The sequence below is a fragment of the Nicrophorus vespilloides genome, unplaced genomic scaffold (genome assembly GCF_001412225.1).
Source record: "Nicrophorus vespilloides isolate i.1.1-1 unplaced genomic scaffold, Nicve_v1.0, whole genome shotgun sequence".
Lineage (NCBI taxonomy): Eukaryota > Metazoa > Arthropoda > Insecta > Coleoptera > Silphidae > Nicrophorus > Nicrophorus vespilloides.
In genome coordinates this window covers 110,310-130,332 of record NW_017095521.1, presented here as the reverse complement: position 1 = coordinate 130,332, position 20,023 = coordinate 110,310, and the positions used below count along the sequence as shown (strand labels likewise).

General features: G+C 30.8%; 2 protein-coding genes across 3 annotated transcripts in view; one reads left to right on the top strand and one right to left on the bottom strand.

The window, feature by feature from the left end:
• The window catches only part of LOC108567858, an 81,775-nt gene that overhangs the window by 8,202 nt on the left and 53,550 nt on the right, over window positions 1–20,023 (bottom strand). For both annotated transcript variants that reach the window (XM_017928602.1, XM_017928699.1), the window contains 2 exons: window positions 946–1,205; window positions 679–877 (listed from right to left, as the gene is read on the bottom strand). In XM_017928602.1, coding sequence (XP_017784091.1) covers window positions 679–877; window positions 946–1,205 — 459 coding nt within the window. The remainder of the gene's footprint in view (window positions 1–678; window positions 878–945; window positions 1,206–20,023) is intronic.
• Window positions 12,049–20,023, top strand: part of LOC108567734 (pollen-specific leucine-rich repeat extensin-like protein 2) — a 40,883-nt gene continuing 32,908 nt past the window's right edge. Inside the window, exon 1 of the mRNA XM_017928403.1 lies at window positions 12,049–12,292. Within this exon, the coding sequence (XP_017783892.1) occupies window positions 12,291–12,292 (2 nt within the window). The 5' untranslated portion in view covers window positions 12,049–12,290. The remainder of the gene's footprint in view (window positions 12,293–20,023) is intronic.

Genomic DNA, 20,023 nt, shown 5'->3' with positions numbered 1-20,023 from the left:
TTGTATATTTGCATAAGTTAATATTACTTTAGATCAGATCTAACTATAATTAGATAATCAAATCTCGTTTATCAAATTATTTGTTTGTGCACAAATCTAAATAACTTCATTGTAATTTATTTCATGTTCTTGTTTTTATCTTGAAACAAATGGAAATTCCGCTTATTTTAAATAATATTTTGTTTGTTTGTTAATTTTAGTAAATTTTGATAATGTTATTCTGAAATATTTTTAAAAAATTCAGTTAAATTTGTTTTCTTAATTAATTGTAAAATTTAAGTTATTTTTAATGTTTGGCCAATATATTATTATTATTTTTTTTTTAAGATTAATTGTGGAGAGAATTATTATAATATTTATGTAGGTTCAGGTAATAATTTTTATTTATTGTCTTCTAAAAATATACTCGGGTTTGAAATGTTTACTGGATTTAATTTGCTCTTTATTTTCTTTGCCGGTTAATCTTGCACACTAATTATGCATCTCGTATTTCAAGTTATTAGAGCTCAGAAGAATGCGGGTCGTTTAAGGGTTATTAACGTCAGGGATTTCCAGAACCTCGTTGGAAACAAGAATGCGCAACGAACGATGATATTTCAGCGAAAATATGCGAACACACGATAAGCTGTAACTTATTATTTAAAAAGAAAAATGAGGGCTGTAGATAAACGCACTCACTTTCGAGTCTGTCTATTCGCTCCCTCTTGTCCTGCGCTTCTTCAGCGAGTTTTGCGGACGTCTTCACGCCTTCACCGGATTTCTGCGTCTTCTCCATGATGGCACAAGCACGAAGGACGAATGCCGGTACGGTTTCGTGCTTCTCCTGCTTGGGTATGTCTACCAAGGACCAGTACTGCGTTTCCAATCTGATTACCTCCTGGATGGACCGAAATAAATGAGCGTGAAGTGTTTTTTTTTTGGGTGGAATTAAGATGTTTGCCTCACCTTGATCATAGACTTGAGAAGCTTGTATCTCTGGAGGATGTTGTTAACGGACTTGCTGTCATTGTATTTGGCCATCAGCGTGACGAGCGCCTTCTTCGCGGTGTCGTACGACTCATCCAAGCGCACCCGGACCGCTCGAAGACGTTCGTTCGTCTCGATTACTTCCTCCTTGGTTTGGCCGCTAGCCGTGCCTTCGTCCTTCACATCTTGAACGATCCTCCGCACGCTTTGCGTGAACTTTCCGACCAGATTCGTCGAACCTGAAATTACAATATATTCTTAATTAAACACTCAAAAACAATAAGAAAACTGAACTTATTCGAATCATTTATTTCTTAATAAACTTAATTCATTTTCGAAGAAATTTGTTAAATTATAATTTATTTCATATGCAAAATTTATATTATTTTCACATCAACTTAACTCAACGAAGTGAAAAAAATTACATAAATCACAAACAAAAAATAATTTACATCCTTTTTGGTACCTGTCGTTATGTTCATCATTTTTTATCATTTATAATGCAACAGAAAAGCTTTATGCATTAATATAGATGGTAGTTTTTTTTTTAATATTTTGTCACATTTTCAGACCAATAAATTGTTATAAATTTTTCAAAATTTTTAGTGAAAATGTATGAAATACTGAAGTTCTCAATATTACTAAAAAAATATTTCTAAAGTTTGGACATATTTTCACTGATTGAAAATCTAAATTTGTAAAAATTTAAAAATTTTACCTGAAAAACTTTGAGAATCTATAAACTATATTCTCAGATCAACAATGATAAATTTTACATTTAAATGATTGTTGGTATTTATAATAATTGTTGATTTCAAGTATAAAATCACAGACAATGTAGAAGATTGAAAGATAAGTTTTAAAATCACATTCAATATTTACGAATCAAAGTATATTCTAACAGTCTTGTCCTAAAAATATAAGATATGAAGATTTCACATTATTTTTCAAGTATGAAATCAAAGGCGACAAAGAAGGGATAGTTTTTGAAATCCGTTTCAATCATTGCGAATAACGAAACTCCTATTGCGAATCATAAATTCCTCTCCTTTTTGCATTTATATGTCATGTACATTGAGTTTCAAGAGCGTAACAAAAGAAGCGTGAAATGGCGCGAGATTGTGGGAATATTGCGCGTTTCGTCACATCCAGACATCAAGAATCTGAGAAAGATAGAGATAGAGAGAGAAAGGGATTTTCCGTCTGGACTTGAAATGAGCAGAAGGAACGATTGTGGCATTCTGAAGAAAGATCAGATCGTTGTTGCCCAACAGATGTTTCGTACGTGAGTCATCATCATCGTTTGATTTATGGAGCCGACCGAATTATTCAATAACAATTGCATTAGCAGCAGAACAACAACAATAACAATAATAATAAAACAACAGACGATGAAAAAATAATTAGTAATCCATTCGCACGAAATACGTACCGCCGTTTCTTCGGCGTGAGATACAATCTGTACGAGCAATGCGGATTTGCACATTGGATAACGAAACCAGGAATAGAAATAATTACAATTTTTTTTTTCTATTAATTATTGAAATTTCATTACATGAATTGCACGACTTTTATATTTATTTCTATTCAATTATTTGCAAGCGCATTCAATATATTTCTCTTATTGCATTTGATGAATTAAAGTAAAACCTTTAAAAAGTAATAGTTTCTTGATAGTCGTGATTACTAGAAACTTGAAATAATCATAGGAATAATATTTATTTTATTACGTGTATAAAACTAATTGCATTACATAATTAGAATTATAAATATTTAAAAAAAATTAAAGTTTATAATAAATTATTGCTTCGCTAAGGCTAGAAAAAGTCGTTATAAATTCTATAGATAATATATACATTTACATTGTAGTTTAATTACGTGATTAAACATCATTTATAAATCCAGAAATTCTCTAACAATTATGAAGATAATGTATCAATTACTGATCCAATTATATGACTGCAATCAATGATAATTTTGCGGAAAGGATTAGTTAGCGTTCGTGCATTGTGCAAGTATAATATTTGTTCGGCTCGGATTAAAATTGCAAACAATGCCTGGAACTAATGGGATTCGGAATTGGAACAAAAGTTTCAATATTTGCAAAAACAAAAAAATTAAACCAGATGGAAGCGAAAACGCACATGTTTCCAACACGTTTCGATTCAATTCAGCTGCATTACATCTTGATTTTTAATTAAACAACAAAAAAAAACAATCATAACACTGTCGCTTCTATTTTTATTTTTTTTTTTTTGCACTTTATTACTTTATCATTTTTGCGCCCTTCCTCGTTTTCCATATAGATTATTTTTCCATTTTCCGAGACCCCTCGACGCCGGAGCTTTTATTTTTCCATACTCTTTCTATCTCTTCCTGTCTGTATATCTATATATTCATATTGCTTTAACCCGTCGAGTTATTCAGTGTTTATCGTACAAAGGAATTCTAGAGGGAAATTATTTACAAAAGCGGAATAACAACGTTGGAAATATATATAAAAAAAAATATAGGATGGTAGAAGGGAAGGTTTATCCCGGTGGTTAATTTCCCAAGTAAATGCCGCTTTCACAATGGATTTGATGTTCGTTCCGTTGTAGTAGTTTTCATTATGTTCGCAAAAATTTTATTGCGACACGTCTGAGGTTCTCTTTAAACTCGAAACGATCTTTCCACTTTTAACTCTTTTAACCGTGAGATTAGTTCGAGGCTGAAGATTGTCGTTTTCTCCGTGAGATAGGACAATATAATTCTGGAAATGGCATTGCGAAAAACCTATCTTTCCATTTAAATCTTCTCATTTTGTTTCTCATGTTCCTGTTATCAAAATTCTGTATTGGTTAAAAAGGTTTATTCTTATTAGATTCTAGGTTCTATTTTGTTTCTTCTTTCATTCGCAAGTTCAAAACCCAACAAATCACATGGCCGTCTTATCAATTTGATTCATTAGGAAAAGTGTATTGGTACAATGACAACCTATGTTCTGACATAACCTATTGAATAAAGTGTTATCAGATCCAAGAGTGTATTTGTAAAGTATTATCTAAGTTGTTTTGTTCCAACTTGCAACATTTGTTAAAATAATGTTCATCGTTTTAGGACTGAATAAAAAATGTAATACTTTTCGTAAGATTGGCAATAAATTAAGTGGAAACGATCACGTGTAATATCCAGCACGAGACGGCCGTTTATCGCACGGATTTGATACGAGGATGAGGTTGTTTTATGAGTTGTTGAGAGATGAAGTAGTCATGTCCGGAGGCAAAGAATCGTCGATAAAACGCACGGATCATCAATCCAGTATCTTCTAATATCTATGAATGCCACAAGGAAGCTGCTGCAAATCGAGTTTCGAATGGGCCGACCTTCACGTATAAATTATTCACGAACGCACACGTCCGGCCGTTGCTCATCTCTGCTCACGCTAAATATTTATACATCTTTAAGTTTCCCAAATTGTCTTAAAACAAACATATGATGAAGATGGGTATGCAAATGATGAACAATATTAGGATGTAACATAAATAGTCCAATATGCCAAGGTGAAATGTTTTACTTTTTGTTAAAAAAACAGTTATAATTTAGTTTGTCTACTCTTTTGACGTAAGATGATCTATCTGTCATTCTAATAACCTTCTAGTGTGGACCATTTGTTTTGATAAATCTGTCAATTTATTTGACATCATATAGCCTATCTATTATCTTTGACAGAAGATGGTCTATCTGTCATTCTATTAAATTTCTTGTTCAAAAAATTGATTTCACCAATCTGACAATTCCTTTGACAAAATATTTTCTATCTGTCATTCTACTAGTATGGAGCATCTAATATGATAAATTTGTTAATTTCTCTGACAACAGATAGCCTATCTATTATTTTTGACAGAAGATGGTCTGTCTGGCATTCTATTAATTTTTTTGTTTGAAAAAATTGATTTGACCAATCTCATAACTCCTTTGACATAAGATGTTCTATATGTCATTCTATTAACCATCAAGTTTGGACCATCTGATTTGATAATTCTGTCATTTTCTTTTACATTTGCCTATCTTACATCTTTGACTTAAGGTAGTCCATCTGTCATTCTATTAACTTTCTTGATTGAAAAAAATGATTTGACCAATCTGACAACTCCTTTGACATAAGATGTTATATCTGTCATTCTATTAACCATCTAGTATGGACCACCTGATATGATAATTCTGTCAATTTCTTTGACATTTGCCTGTCTTACATCTTTGACTTAAGATAGTCTATCTGTCATTATATTAACTTTGTTGTTTGAAAAAATTGATTTGACCAATCTGACAACTCCTTTGACATAACATGTTCTATCTGTCATTATAAAAACCTTGAAGTATGGGGCAACAAATTTGACAAATCATTTTAGAACAAAAGTCAATATGCTATAAGTTAATTATAGAAATACCATTATTGATTGTCAATCAATTATTTTCATTTTCATGTAAACAATAAATTTTAATGTACTTTACTTAATTTATCTAATATACTGGATGAACAATTACAAACTTCATTTTTATTTACTTTTCACTGAAAATCGATAATGGTCTTAGGATGAGGAGCGGAGACAATGATGGATGCAATTTGCGGATTGCAATTTTATGTGCCCGTTGCGTGTATATTAAAGCCTCCCCTAAAGAATGGCAGGGGAGAGAGAGTTAGAGGTTGGTAGCAGCAGGATTTACAATTCATTACGTAAATTGCGTCCACGGTGGCGGCGTTATGGTGGTGGGGGATGGCAGAAAATGTGAGGGTGGAATAGCATCAAAATCGATGCGCAAAAGGCATAGAACAGAGGATTTTAATCATGCAACAGTGGTGTTGGCACCAGAAATTAACATATGTCCGGATCAGTTAACCGTTTTTTGGATAATCGAGCATATTTTTTTCTGTTTTTTGGAGCTTTGTTTTTGTTTGGTTGCGTGCTCATCCAAAACATCGGTCGTAATTTGTCGACTTTTTGGCCGTGAAAAATAACTCATTGTGCGGCCGACGTGCATTTATCAGGACGTCGCGCATACAATTTTTTTTCTATCTCCGCTCACACATATATTCACATATATGGATGTTCTTTATTTATTTATTTCTGTATTTATTTTTATTCTGCTCATCTACCAACCTTCCATTTTTCACTTTTCGAAATTTTCGAGCGGAACGCGAATCATTCATTCCCAGCCGTCACTTCCTGCCTGCGACACACTGCTGAATTATTACCCACGAAAAATTATGTATTTTCGACAAATAAATGCTTCATAATATCACCGTTATCCATAAAAAAAACCTAAACAAACACAATTCAACAAATTAAAAATGTTATAAAATGTCAAAAATGATTAATTGTAGTATATATATTTAACAGGAAGTTTTTTTTGCAGGAAACTCGTAATCAACCAAATTGCGTTGCTTTTCAGATTGAAGTTGTAGTAAATTATCTGTAATAATAATAGCAAGAAAATACTAAATATTTAACTAATTAATTTCAAAGTCCAAATAAAGAGAGTCTAAAGAGAAATAAAGTTTGGAAATTTGTCGTTTCAAGATACTTCTGATTCATTCTGGGTATTATCAGGTCAAAAAAATATTTTTCTTTTGGTAGTATTTATTATCAGTACTTCTTAAATACAAACAAAAAAAAACCTTTTAAATAAGGTAAAAAACTAAACAAGAAATCAATGATTAATAAAATTAGAGATAAAATTCAGGTAAACAACAAAAAAAAACAAAATATTACATAACAACAGTAAGAGATGATCATGGATTAGATATAACAACAGGTGCAATCCCAGATATTAATCTTTGTCTGATACCAATACTATGTCTGTTATTGTGATCGAGAGATAAAAATGACACTTTTATTGTAAACGATTTGTTTTCAATTTTCATTATCAATTAAAGCATCTCTGAATTAAATCAAGTTTTTATAGCATGTACTTTGGAAAATTTTGGTTTCGTTTGCAAACATTCATATTATTATTATGTTTTATCCAAAACATGTAGGAAATATTCATTAAGTACATTTTTTATGATTTGATAAACGACAACTTCTGATGTTTGACATAAGTTTATCTGTAATTCTATTAATCTTCTAGTATGGAACAATTCATTTGACAGATCTGTCAACTCATAGAACATAAGATTGTCATTCTTATAACCTTCCAGTATATAAAACCTGATTTGACTAATCTGTAAACTTATTTGACATATTACTGTATATCTGTCATGTTTATAAGCTTCAAGTCTGAAAAACTCTTATTTGACAAATTTGTCAATTTCTTTAAAACATTACGACATATTTGTCATTTTTTATGTCCTTCAAGTATGAAACACCTGATTTAAAAAAATCTCCATTGACATAAATTGTCCTATATCTCATTCTTATGATAATTTGCTAAGTAACATCTGATTTGACAAATTTGACAATTTCTTTGATATAATACAAAATATCTGTGTGTCCTTTATATAAGCTTCTAGTATGAAAAATCCTATATGACAAATTTGACATAAATTGTCTTATCTATTATTCTTATAACAAATTCCTAAGTAACATCTGAATTGACAAATCTGTCAACTTCTTTGACATAATACAATATATCTGTGTGTTATTTTTTATAATAGTATGAATAACCTTATTTGACAAATTTGTCAATTTCTTTAACACATTACGACATATTTGTCATTTTTTATGTCCTGATATAAAAAAATCGTCTACTCCTTGGACATAAATTGTCCTATCTACCATTCTTATAATAAATTAAATAAAGTAACATCTGAATTGACAAATCTGTTAACTTTTTTGACATAATACAATATGTCTGTGTTATTTTATGAAAATTCCTATATGACAAATTTGTCAATTTCTTTAACATATTTGTCTTTTTTTATATCCTTCAAGTATGGTACACCTGATTTAAAAAAAAACCTTTATTAATCTTCGTTTAAATAGTAGTTTAATTTTTCTGAAAATACAAATTGCATAATTTCCACTCGAAATATTTCAACGTTTTGAGCACGATTACGGTCAGATAATTCGCGGCGAGGTTGGTTTTATTAGGGAAATCCGTGCACGGTAATACCTCTCCTCCTCCTCCTTCTTTTTTTGTATAGCAATATCAGGAGGCAAGTGCTGTTAATTGCTTAAATTAGAATTTAATGCAGATGGCCCATAAAATAGGGAAGGAGGAGCGAGACGAGCGGCGGTTTCGGAATCCTTTAAAAGTTAATTTGCCTGGAACTAACGGCGAGATTTTAATTAAATTACGATCCCAAAAACCCTCAAAACCATCCCTATATTTAATACGAATTATATTTACACTATTTTCCCCCGGAGTTAATTTCCACCGCTGCTTTTACCTCTCTCGGTGAATGTAGAAACATTCTATTTTTTTTTGGGCGAAACTTTGTATATTGCGGAGCAAAAACCATTTTTCGCGTTATTTGTTGCGCAATTTATGGGACCAGTTCAAAATCCGGATCAATTTATCGTTATCCTCCGATAATCCTTATAATGTTGGTCCCATGAGCCCCAGCATTACATTGCATGGAATTAAATTATGCTACAAACTACCATCATCGTAAATTTGTCCCGCATATATCCAGAATATATGGAAATAAACAAAAAAAATTATTTATATACATGTAACCAACAACATCAAAAACGAAATTTAAATTGCAAATTTGTATATGATTTATATTCCCGTTTTATGATTAGTTTTATTTTGTTTTATATCGAATTTCGTCGATTCAATATTCGACCTGTTTCACTCCCTATGTGTATTTTCATATATATATATATTATCTCTCTATGTTCGTTTCACGCATTTTCTGGTTCAGTGATGGGCAACGGAAGAAATCCAGGGAAAAAGGGAGGGAAGAGCGGAAAATTTCATTTTCGCACGTCCGTCCTGCGATAAATCAATAAAACCACGTTAAGGTCCATTGAAACGTCCATCCGAGAGGCGATTTCTTATGTGTCATTCGATGCATTAACGCCGCTTTTCTTCTCCCGTATTATTTCCCATTATTCTCGGACGTCCCATTCAGAGCGCAGCTGTGTATCTTCACTTTGAATTATATCTTTAATTAAAACGCACTTTCAAAGCCTTTCCCATCCAAACCTCATTACAAAAAAGAGAATTGAAGTGTATTCGAAATGTCATTAGCTTTTCAACGAAATCAAATTAATGAAAATTGATTAAATACATTTCTAATTAACAGCAAATATATTTTATACATTACTTTAAATTTCACATTTTCATTATTTTGGAAGACAAATTTTCAAGTTAAATATAATTATGCAAGTTACTAAAGTTTGTTGAAACTTTAAAGTTTTATTGAAACAATAAAGATTGCGTTGATGCAATAAGTCTTTCAAATTGTGTAACTAATTGTTTGGATCAGAGTGGTAAATGCATCGTGCAAAAAACAAAATTGGCTTGAAAAAAAAATATGGACTTGTTTGGTAATCTCATCGAAAAGGGCAATAAACGTGAATAGAAACACGGGCGGCGCGTGAAAAAGGTAATAAAAATTTATCGCGAAAAATATATTTATGGAACGTTGTTTCCTGGTTGGCTGTTGCTCACGATAAACGTGAATCCGTCACGCGATGAATTATGTGTCTGAAACGGCAGCAACCACCACACACCACCAACGTCCCCATTACTGCGCCCGTATTTCACGCCGATAACCATAACCGTTATCCCACTTTTTCTCATCATTAGAGCCACGCAGTATCGAAATATAGCAGACTCTTTGAATGTGGAAGAATCCGATATAGAGTATCGTCTTCTTTGAGGTTGCATTACCAATAACATTTCAGATGTACTTTACTAAAGCAATATCTTTACATTTTAGCTTATATCTCGAAAAGTATGGGGAAAAACTCATTGTTAAGCAACCAAATTATAGCTAAATATTTACTCATTAAAAGGTGTGCAATAATATTATTGTATAGTTTGTCATTTAACCGTAATTCATTGTCTAAATTGAAGAAAGGTTTTTCCAAATCAGTGTCTTTATATTTTTCTTTATATATTGAAAAGTATAGGCGACAAATTCATAGGTGAGTAACTAACTTAACTCTTTATCGTCTGACGGTACTTATAAGTACCAGCAGACGTGAAACCAAAAGACGTGAAACATACCTAAATAATTGTTGGTATTTTAATGTAATCTTTATATTGTATACAAACATGATTTGTTTTGCAATTGGAAACACCAAGTGAGTACAAACCTACATTCAAGTAATACTTGTCACTTCTGTATAGGTTATTTTTTTAATATTGTAACGAAAAGAAAAATTGTTTAGCAGAATACCATGAAATAAGTTTATAAAATAATATAGTTACTAAATATATATATATATGAAAATTGATTCATTTTTGTAATCTGAATCACTATAACTGACTTATTATAAGATTTGAGCTTAAAATTGTCTGACTTTACCAAAAAGTACCACCTATTTGTTTTCATTGAAAATTTTGTCGAAATTTAATAAAAATGTATAGGATACTTAATTTTAATGTGTTTTATAAGAAATCCAAAGAAAATTTTATTTTTTTAAATTTTAACTATGTTTAATTGGTATTTTTGCATAGTTTGTCATTTAGTCGTAATTCACTGCCAAACCTCAAGAAACGTTTTTTAAGCTTCGAAAAACAGTATTTTTACATTTTTGTGTATATCTTGAAAAATATGATCGACAAATTCATTCTTGAGCAATAAAATTATAGTTAAATATTCACTCTTTAAAAAGTAAAGTAGTGGTATGTCCTATAGTTCTAGATAAAAGCTAAACATTCACTCATTAAAAAGTAACGCCTCACTCAATATGTTAGTAGGATGACATATATATGGCGCCTGTATCGACAAATCCATATGATTTTTTGGAAGTACCAACCTTCAGACGACTTCTGTCAAAATTTCATGGTAATCTGACGTTTAATTCACAAGTTACAGTGGTTTTAGTGACGCTACTTCTGTAATTTTTAAAATAATGAAAAAATCTGAATAAAAAGGATTTTTTCATGCGGTATGTAAAAATGGATGAAATCTGGATCCAGCACTACACTTCAGAGTCAAATCGGTGGTCAGCTTAGTGGATAGCAAAGGGTAAAAGCTGTATTTTGAGGCCAAAGATAATGGGAATGTTGATGAATAAAGTCGAATATTGCCCGAAAGTTGTTGTTTTATTAGTCATCCTACAAACTTATTGAGTGAGGTGTTATGTACTGGTATTATTGTATGTTGTGTCATTTATATAACTGACTTATTATAGAATTTGAGCTTAAAATTGCATGATTTTATCAAAAAGCACCACATATGGTCATAATTCAATGTCAAATATGTCTTTACATTTTTGCTTATATCTAAAAAATCATGACCGATAAATCACTTGTTAAATAATCAAATTAGTGCTAAATATTCAATCTTCGAATGGTATTCACTGGTAATATAGTATCGTTTGTCATTTAGCAGTAATTCACTGTTAAATGTGAATAATCCTTTTCTTTGAGCTTCGAATAATCAATGGTTTTACTGATGTTCCGCCACTGATTATAATTTAAAAGTAATAAATGATTGTCTATATAAAATATTACGTTAATTAGTATTGCATAACTCAATTAAATATGACATTTATGTCATTTCAATATGACTGTCAATTAATGAAAAAAAAAATTGATGTGAATAGAATGTGGTTATTAAATCTTTCTGTGACATTTTTCTCGAAGTCGTGACAGAATAAATTTTGTATAGGTTATAATTAAAAAATACGTTTCTGAAGGATAATCGATGAGACAACGTTGGCGTACGCTCAAGGATCCCGGCTGGCGTAGTCAGCGTTAATCCCTTAACCGCATCCTACAAGTGGATGATCGAAATGTCGAGGAATTTCACTACTTGGAAGCCGTCCATCCTCGGACGGGAATCGCCGGATCTTTCAGGTTCACCATCCATCCGACTCTTTGTTTTTGTATGTTCCCTCCAGAGACTTATATTATCAAGGCCATCCTATCCCACTCTTCGGCACGCAGACTGCACGTCTCCGCGAGATATACGTCGGGCCTCGACATCGCCACAACCCACGAAGACGGTGCTCGACGCACACCGTCCAATAAAACACACGGCAATCCGCGACATGTTTTAAGAGAAAAACTAAAAATACTATTTGTGATTGTTTAGTTTTGTCACTTTAAAATCATCGTACACACGAAATCATCCGGCGCGGAGGAGAAGACTATTACATCACGATTTTTTGGACGGAACAGCGAAAAAACCCCAAAAAAAAGAAAGAAAATATATTATGTAAGTCTCCTCAAAATACACCTGTTTTTTTTCTCTACTGTTAAGTTTACAATTAGAAAAAATATGATTCGTTTCATAAAACGAGTTTTCTAGTTATTATTAAATAAAATGCATTTCACGCTTTCATTCCAAACCATTCTATTCAATCTCAAAAGATATTGATAAAACCGCAAAACGATAACCGGGCGAAAAAAGCATTGCTTTTATCGTTTTGGGAATAAACCCGAAATATTTACACAAAAATTATTCCGTAAAACAACTCTTTAAAAACCGAAAACAAGGCCATTAAAGGACAATTATTATACGGAACGGGTATTCCCATCGAATTAACTAACACCCAGATGAAAATAACCGCATTTCTATATCAACTATTCAAACTGTAAATGGGCTTTAATTGCTTTAACTAAGAATTGTTTTTTAAGTGTCCATTAGTGATGGAAAATGGTTTGTTTATGCTCGTTTCCTTCAATAAATGTAAATAAATAAATGGACGACCTTCGGTGAGAATTTGCGAGCGCAAAGTTCAATGTTTTCGTGTTTCGTTTCGTCTCTCCGCTCGAATCTATGTCAATGTGTCAATTTCGTTTAACGTTGAATTTCGGAAAAACATTGAATCATTGAAAAAAAAACACACCATACTTTTATTACCTTTTTACCACGAACTAATTGCATTTTCTTACATCATTTCACTTAAATGGATTTGAATATTTAGCGTTGCATTTCTTTATTTTGTTATTGAAAAAATAATGTTATAAGTTATGTGTATGCAGTTTTTAGATGTAATACGGAAATTGTTAGATGCTTATGCGTATTAGTTGAATCAACGTATAATTTTATGCTTGAGAGATTTTTGTAATTTATGACTATTTCCTTTTGATAATTGTTTTGAACTATTATGAAAACGGATATTTTAGTTTAGTTATATTTTTTTTATAGTTTTAAACTATTCATTTCATTATGTCATAGACTCATTCAAATTAAAGAGAGATTTGTCAAAAAAAAAATCATTCCTAAATAAAAATCTACAACATTTTTTAAAACTCAGTTATTGATACAAGTTTTAAGTAGATAAACATTCTATAATATTTATTGTTATATAATAATACTCATTGTTTTTAAATTGTGATGATGTTATATCAAAAGTTGGTGAATTCATTCAAAATTTGCATCCTTTATGTAAAATTATGATTCACTTTCCTGTTGTTTCCTTATATTTTAATAACTTCTTTTTGTAGTTCTTGTATTGTACACTTTATTATTATTTTTATTGTACTCCAATTTTCATTCAACCCGTAACTACTACGGATAAAAGAATTAAACAAAAGTACTACATGTGGGTCAAAATGACCTGTTTATTAAATATTCTAAAAAAATAGAACAAATTATTAATTTTTACAAGAAATACAATTTAATTCTTATTCATTAATTATTTAATTTCATTTTTAAACAATTACCACAAACTTATCTTCTGCATATGTCACAAACCATTACTGTTTTCTTGTCGACTTTAACTGTTTATTTTAGAAACATTGTTTTTGTGTTCATTAAATTTAACTAATAAATATTTATTTTTATATTCATATTTCTTTATTAAGATTTGTTCAATCCTATTCGATTTTTCTTAATCTTTCATAGAAATAGATTGGAAATTCTATTATGCAATTATTGTATCTTGAACCTATGGTGACTGCATTGCCAATTAATGGCAATGACTAGTTATTAAAGTAGTTGTAGAATTTTCAATCGGAATTTATTTTTATTATACGTTTTCCAATTAACGGTAATTATTTTGTAATATTATTTCTTTCAATGATAAAGTACTCAAAGCATTTAAATTTTATAAGATTGCTTTTTAACGTGCTTTTAATACAATTTAGATGCTTCAAGATTTCATTTTTCAAACCATTGCGAAATAATGGTAAGGCTTTATTTACATATGAGATTATTACGTAATAATATACATGAAAAAGAACTCAAGCGAAATCCGTTCACTATAATTGGCAATTAAATGTAACGAATTGTTAGCAAAGCTTTTACCATGATACAATAATGAAAGCATTTGAAATTGATACTTATGATCTAATCCATTTTATGGTAACGGTTTGTTAACATGCTTTTAACATAAGAAATTAATGAAAGGATTTTCAGTTATATCATAGTAATATTATTTTTATGTCGTGTAATTTTATTCACAATCTGTTCATCAATGTGAACATTGAGTAAATTTAAGACAAAGGGCCTGGCTTGACCAGGATTTGAACCTATGCCCACTAGCACGTGAGTAGGGCGACTTAACCATTCGGCTATCAGTCGCCCTAGTAATATTATATAGAAGAATTATGTTTAAAGTAGTCAAAAAAATTGAATCTATAAAAACCATTGCTGATTAGAAGGTTGTATTGTATAAATTTTTAGCTGTTAGAGGCGCCTATGCGGATATCCTTGATATGAATATGTATTGACATTTTACTATAAAACAGGATTTCGTTTTCAAAAAAAAATTTGAATGAATTCAATAAATTCAACGTATTTGTCGTGCAATGCCATAAATATTAATGAAATAAAAATTATAAGAAAAAAAAATGTATACACAATTAAAGGTCATATGTGAATTAAAGAGACTGCATTAAACAGAAAAGGAGAAACGTTGCAAAACGAGAAGAAATAAATAAACGCAATATAAATAAAAACAATTTTTGTTTCGGAATGAAAAAGAAATTAATAAACTGTGCAGAGTTTTATTGAAATTGATGCGAAATTTATTTTCGATGCATGCGCATCGCCGATAATTTCCATGCATATTAAATTCTCGGGATGTGTTTCCAATTTGCGTTTTATCTGTATGCCAGAGGCGGATCAAGTTTTGTATGGTTTTAAATATTTCTGTAATAAATTATTGAACTTATATCAACGTTACTTGAACAGTAATTGTATAATTAATTTAAGATTACAACTATAAATTTTCTATTTATTGCTGTTAATACAATACAAGTTAGGAGGAGAAAAATGTTGAAGCAAATAGAATTTATGTTAACAATTTTTTGTCCATTAATTGAGAATTTATGAATCTGATAAATGTATTTTATTTCCAGTGTATGAAATTGATTGAAAATTTAGAAATGAAGAAGTTAATCGATTATCAATTATAATAGAGTTGATCAAAAAATTATTAAATTGTTTACCACAAGATTTCAAGACTTGTAGTATTTCATACCAACATTCTTCATATTGATTCACCTTTCATGAATATTGAAAACTAAGAAATAAATATATTAGATTGTAGATGAATGATGCGTTTCAGGACTAATGTTTTCAGTTTATTTCAGAATTAACAAACAATAAATTTCAGATGATAGTAGTGTTTCATATTTACATTTTCGTAATAATTCAGCAACTTTCATAAAAATTGGATATGAAGAAGTAAATACATTATATATTAGATGAATGATGCGTTTTCAGTTTATTTCAGAATTTCGAACTAACAAAGTTAATGGATTATTTGCATCAGTGGTATTGATTTCAGATGATAGTAGTCTTTCATATTTAAATTTTTATAATAATTCAGCAGCTTTCATAAAATTTGGAAATGAAGAAGTAAATATATTAGATTGTAGATGAATGATGATGCGTTTCACGACTATTTTTTTCAGTTTATTTCAGAATTCAGAAAATTTAGAACTAATAAATTTAATGAATTATTTGCTTCAGTGGTATAGATATCAGATCATAGTAGTATATCATACTTTTCATAATAATTCAGCAGCTTTCATAAAAATTGGAAATGAAGAAGTAAATACATTAATATTTTAGATGAATGATGCGTTCCAGGACTATTTTTTTCAGTTTATTTCAGAATTTAGAACTAACAAAATTAATGGATTATTTGCTTCAGTGGTATAGATTTCAGATGATAGTAGTCCTTCAAATTTACTTTTTCATAATAATTCAACATCTTTCATAAAAATTGGAAATGAAGAAGTAAATACATTAGATTGTAGATGAATGATGCGTTTCACAACTAATTCTTTCAGTTTATTTCAGAATTCATAATTTTTATTTTCTAAATTTTGTGAATTCTGAAATTAAGTTAATGGATTATTTGCTTCAGAGATATAGATTTCAGATGATAGTAGTTTTTTATATTTACTTTTTTATAATAATTCAGCAGCTTTCATAAAAATTGGAAGTGAATAAGTAAATACATTAGATTGTAGATTAATGATGCCTTTCACGACTATTTTCTTCAGTTTATTTCAGAATTCACAATATTTAGAACTAATAAAAGTAATAGATTATTTGCTTCATTATTATACATTTCAGATGATAGTTGTCTTTCATATTTACTTTTTCATAATAATTCAGCAGCTTTCATAAAAATTGGAAATGAATATGTTAATTCAGTATTTGCTTCAGGATTGTAGATATTAGATGAATGAAACGTTTTACAACTATATTTTTCAGTTTGATTCAGTTTTCACAACATTTATACGTATAAATATCATCTAAATAAGGTGTTTTATAAATAAATTCATGAAATACTATAACTTTTCACTTTAGAGGTCTTTGGTTTACAGCCAGTAAAACTTGTAGCTGAATCCGATCCGTACGTTTAAATCCACCATTTCGAAGCGACAATCAAGTTACGACAATTTTTTTTCATCCACGGCTAAACGAGATTGTAAAGTAATAACATCAACAAGTATAAGAGGAATGCCGTGCTCTGTCGTGTGTTTTTTTTTGCGCCCGGGTCTTGTTGTAGTGAATCGATACCGGTTTTGCTGAATTTGCAGAGGTTGGGGAGAACGAGAGACCGAGCAAGCAAGTAAGCAAGCAACATGGGATTCATGCGTGGTAGTGTGTTTCCCGCCTAATCCGAAGGATTCCGGCCTTCCCGAAGGAGAAGCGGGATCCTTCGGAGGAGAAGTAATTGCGTGGCCCGTAAATGTTTACGTTTTCCGGCACTCTGAAAACCCAACCCATCCTCCTATTTTCTAACACGACTAGTCTTGTGCCCATCTAACCGTGTGCTATCCGGAGAAACGCGACGACGACCTGCTTAATCCCTATTACTGCACACTTTAATGCTTAATGATGGAAGAAAGTGCTCGACGCGGCGCACTTTAATTGATGCCGCGCCATTATTTCCATTTGCTCGGTGTCTCGTAAAATTTAAATCTATATTATTTATTATATAACGTGTCTTCTGCAATTAAATCGCGGTATCTTCATTAGAGGCTACGAAAATTGCTCTTTGCATGTAATTACTTGCCTCGATTTAATTACACACCCGCACACAAAACTGTTTAGCGGATTTGTCTCCAAATAAATTACTCATTTATTTTAGAAATCTCATCACAAAATAAACCTTTGCGGAAGGCGATTCTTCATGGTCACATTTTTAACTGTTATTTTTTCACCAACTATAGTTGGCCTTGCATAGGCGACTGTATAAAGGATATGGCGGATATATCCGCAGTTCATCCGCAAAGTTTAAATTTATTAATTAAATTAAAGAAACCACTACAGTTGGCCTTACATTGTGTGTAAAGAATATGGCGAATATATCCGCCGTTCGTCCGCAAATTAATTAATGAAATTAAAGAAACCATTGATTGCAATTATAAAATGTTAGTTTAGAGACATAAACATATCTTGATTATTTTATCGTAAGTATTACAATTGAAAAGATATGAAATAATTAAAAATATTAAATTTTAGGTGTGTATTTTGGTATGTTTCTGGAAAGGTATATCGAGGTATGCACTAGAAATTTGGTGTATAAGTGGCACTTGCGTTAACTGCGACTGGTAACATTTGCGTAGATATTAGAGAAACCCATCTTCCAAGACAAGTAATGCCATTGCTTTGCTCGCTTGCACTCCCAACTTTAATCATTTCATTAGAGCGAAGACACGGCAGTAACATTAGTCCGCAGACATTAAGAACTAATTTGCCATAAACCGAGTCGCGTTTCACCTTCAACTTCCGAAAACCAAAACGCAGAAAGTAAAAGAAAAATAACGAGAAGACGAAGCGAATGCAAATGTCCCTCGTTTGCATAGGTCGTCGACCAAAATTTACTAACCTGAGGTTAATTTAGACTTCTTCATTAACCTCCGTCAACAAGTAAAACCAGAATAAATGTTTGTCCAGCGTTTACATAGATTGTGTTGAAAGTTTTGTGCGAACGTGATATGTGCTCAAGTTTTTGCGCCCTCTCCAATTCGATAACTTTAGGCTTCCAATTGTGGGGTATATTCTTAGGTCCGTGTTATTTGTTCGGAGAGCTTTCTTCTGGCACTTGGGGCATTACGAGATATTGCACGTACATTCTACGTGTCGACACTCTCAAGACGCAACACGTAGACGCTTTCAAACGAAGGGTGCTAATATTTTTTTACTCTCCTCGAAAATTTTTTTTATTGGCGAGTCACCCCTTGCAAGGAAATTGCATGTGAAGTTATGAAAAAAACGTAAAAAAATCAATTTCAAGTTGATGCTCCCACGAGATGGGAAAAAATTGTTTCGTTTCTGTTGTTGACTAATTAAAGCTACGTAATTTATACAATTGTGCAGCCACGATAATTGCGATGCGAGGAAATTAAAAATGATGTTACACGAGATAGTTTATTAATAGATAATCACAACGTTTTGTTTAATATCTTAGATGTTAATTGTACGCATTTGATTGAATAACATATATGGAATTATAGTAATTACACGTTATTACTAAATTGCTTTGCACGTGATAAATATCACGAACTAATATTCATCTGAGATTTATTGTTCTAAGGAATTTTTATTCACATTCTTTGTGGTAGAATGAAATAAATAGTATTTTAGTTTTAGATGTATGAAGATAGACTGAAGCAACAAAAAATGAAGCAATAAAAAAAAGGAGTGAAGGATTATACCACTTAGGAATCAGGATAATGTTGCAAAACAGTCCTTATACATTATCAAAATATAGTGAGGATATTTAAAGCACTTATTTAAAGATTTTACCATGAAGGAAGCTTTGCAAGAGAGTCCTTACAAATTATCATATTATATTAACAAACAATGAGGACATTTACAGCAAATGATAAAGCCTTTAGAAATTGATGTAATTTTTCGAAAAGTTCTATACTATCATAATGTAGCAAGAAACAATAAGGATAATTACAAAAATATGAATATCTTTAGGAACTAGGTTACATTTTCATAGAAATTGTCAAGTTGATCGCAGCAACTATTAGTAACCATAACAAACAAAAGTTTAACATCCATAGCAACCATAAATTATCCATAGTAACTATAGTAGGCTTTAACATAACCTTAAACTGCCTTTACCAAATCCATAATATGGATTCCATAGAAAACATAAACCATTATTAGCACTTCAAGTTAAGTCCTTATACAAAAAGTATCCTTAATACATATCATAACTAAATATACTCTAAAACAGTGATTCTCAACCACTGTCCCGCGACACTTTTGTGTTTAAAGTGTGTCGCCAAATTTTAGAAATGTATAGTGTAATATAAACAACTTTTAAACTTATCTTTTTCTTTGTGTACCGTCAAATTTTGAAATCGTTGAAAGTGTGTCGCGACAAAAGAAATGTTGAGAATCACTGCTCTAAAACAACATATTTGATTATAGCAAGTTTTTTAAAATTAGGACAAAACTCTTATAAAATAAAAATACATAAAATTATTAAAGATTTAGAGTATTTTGTTTAATATTATT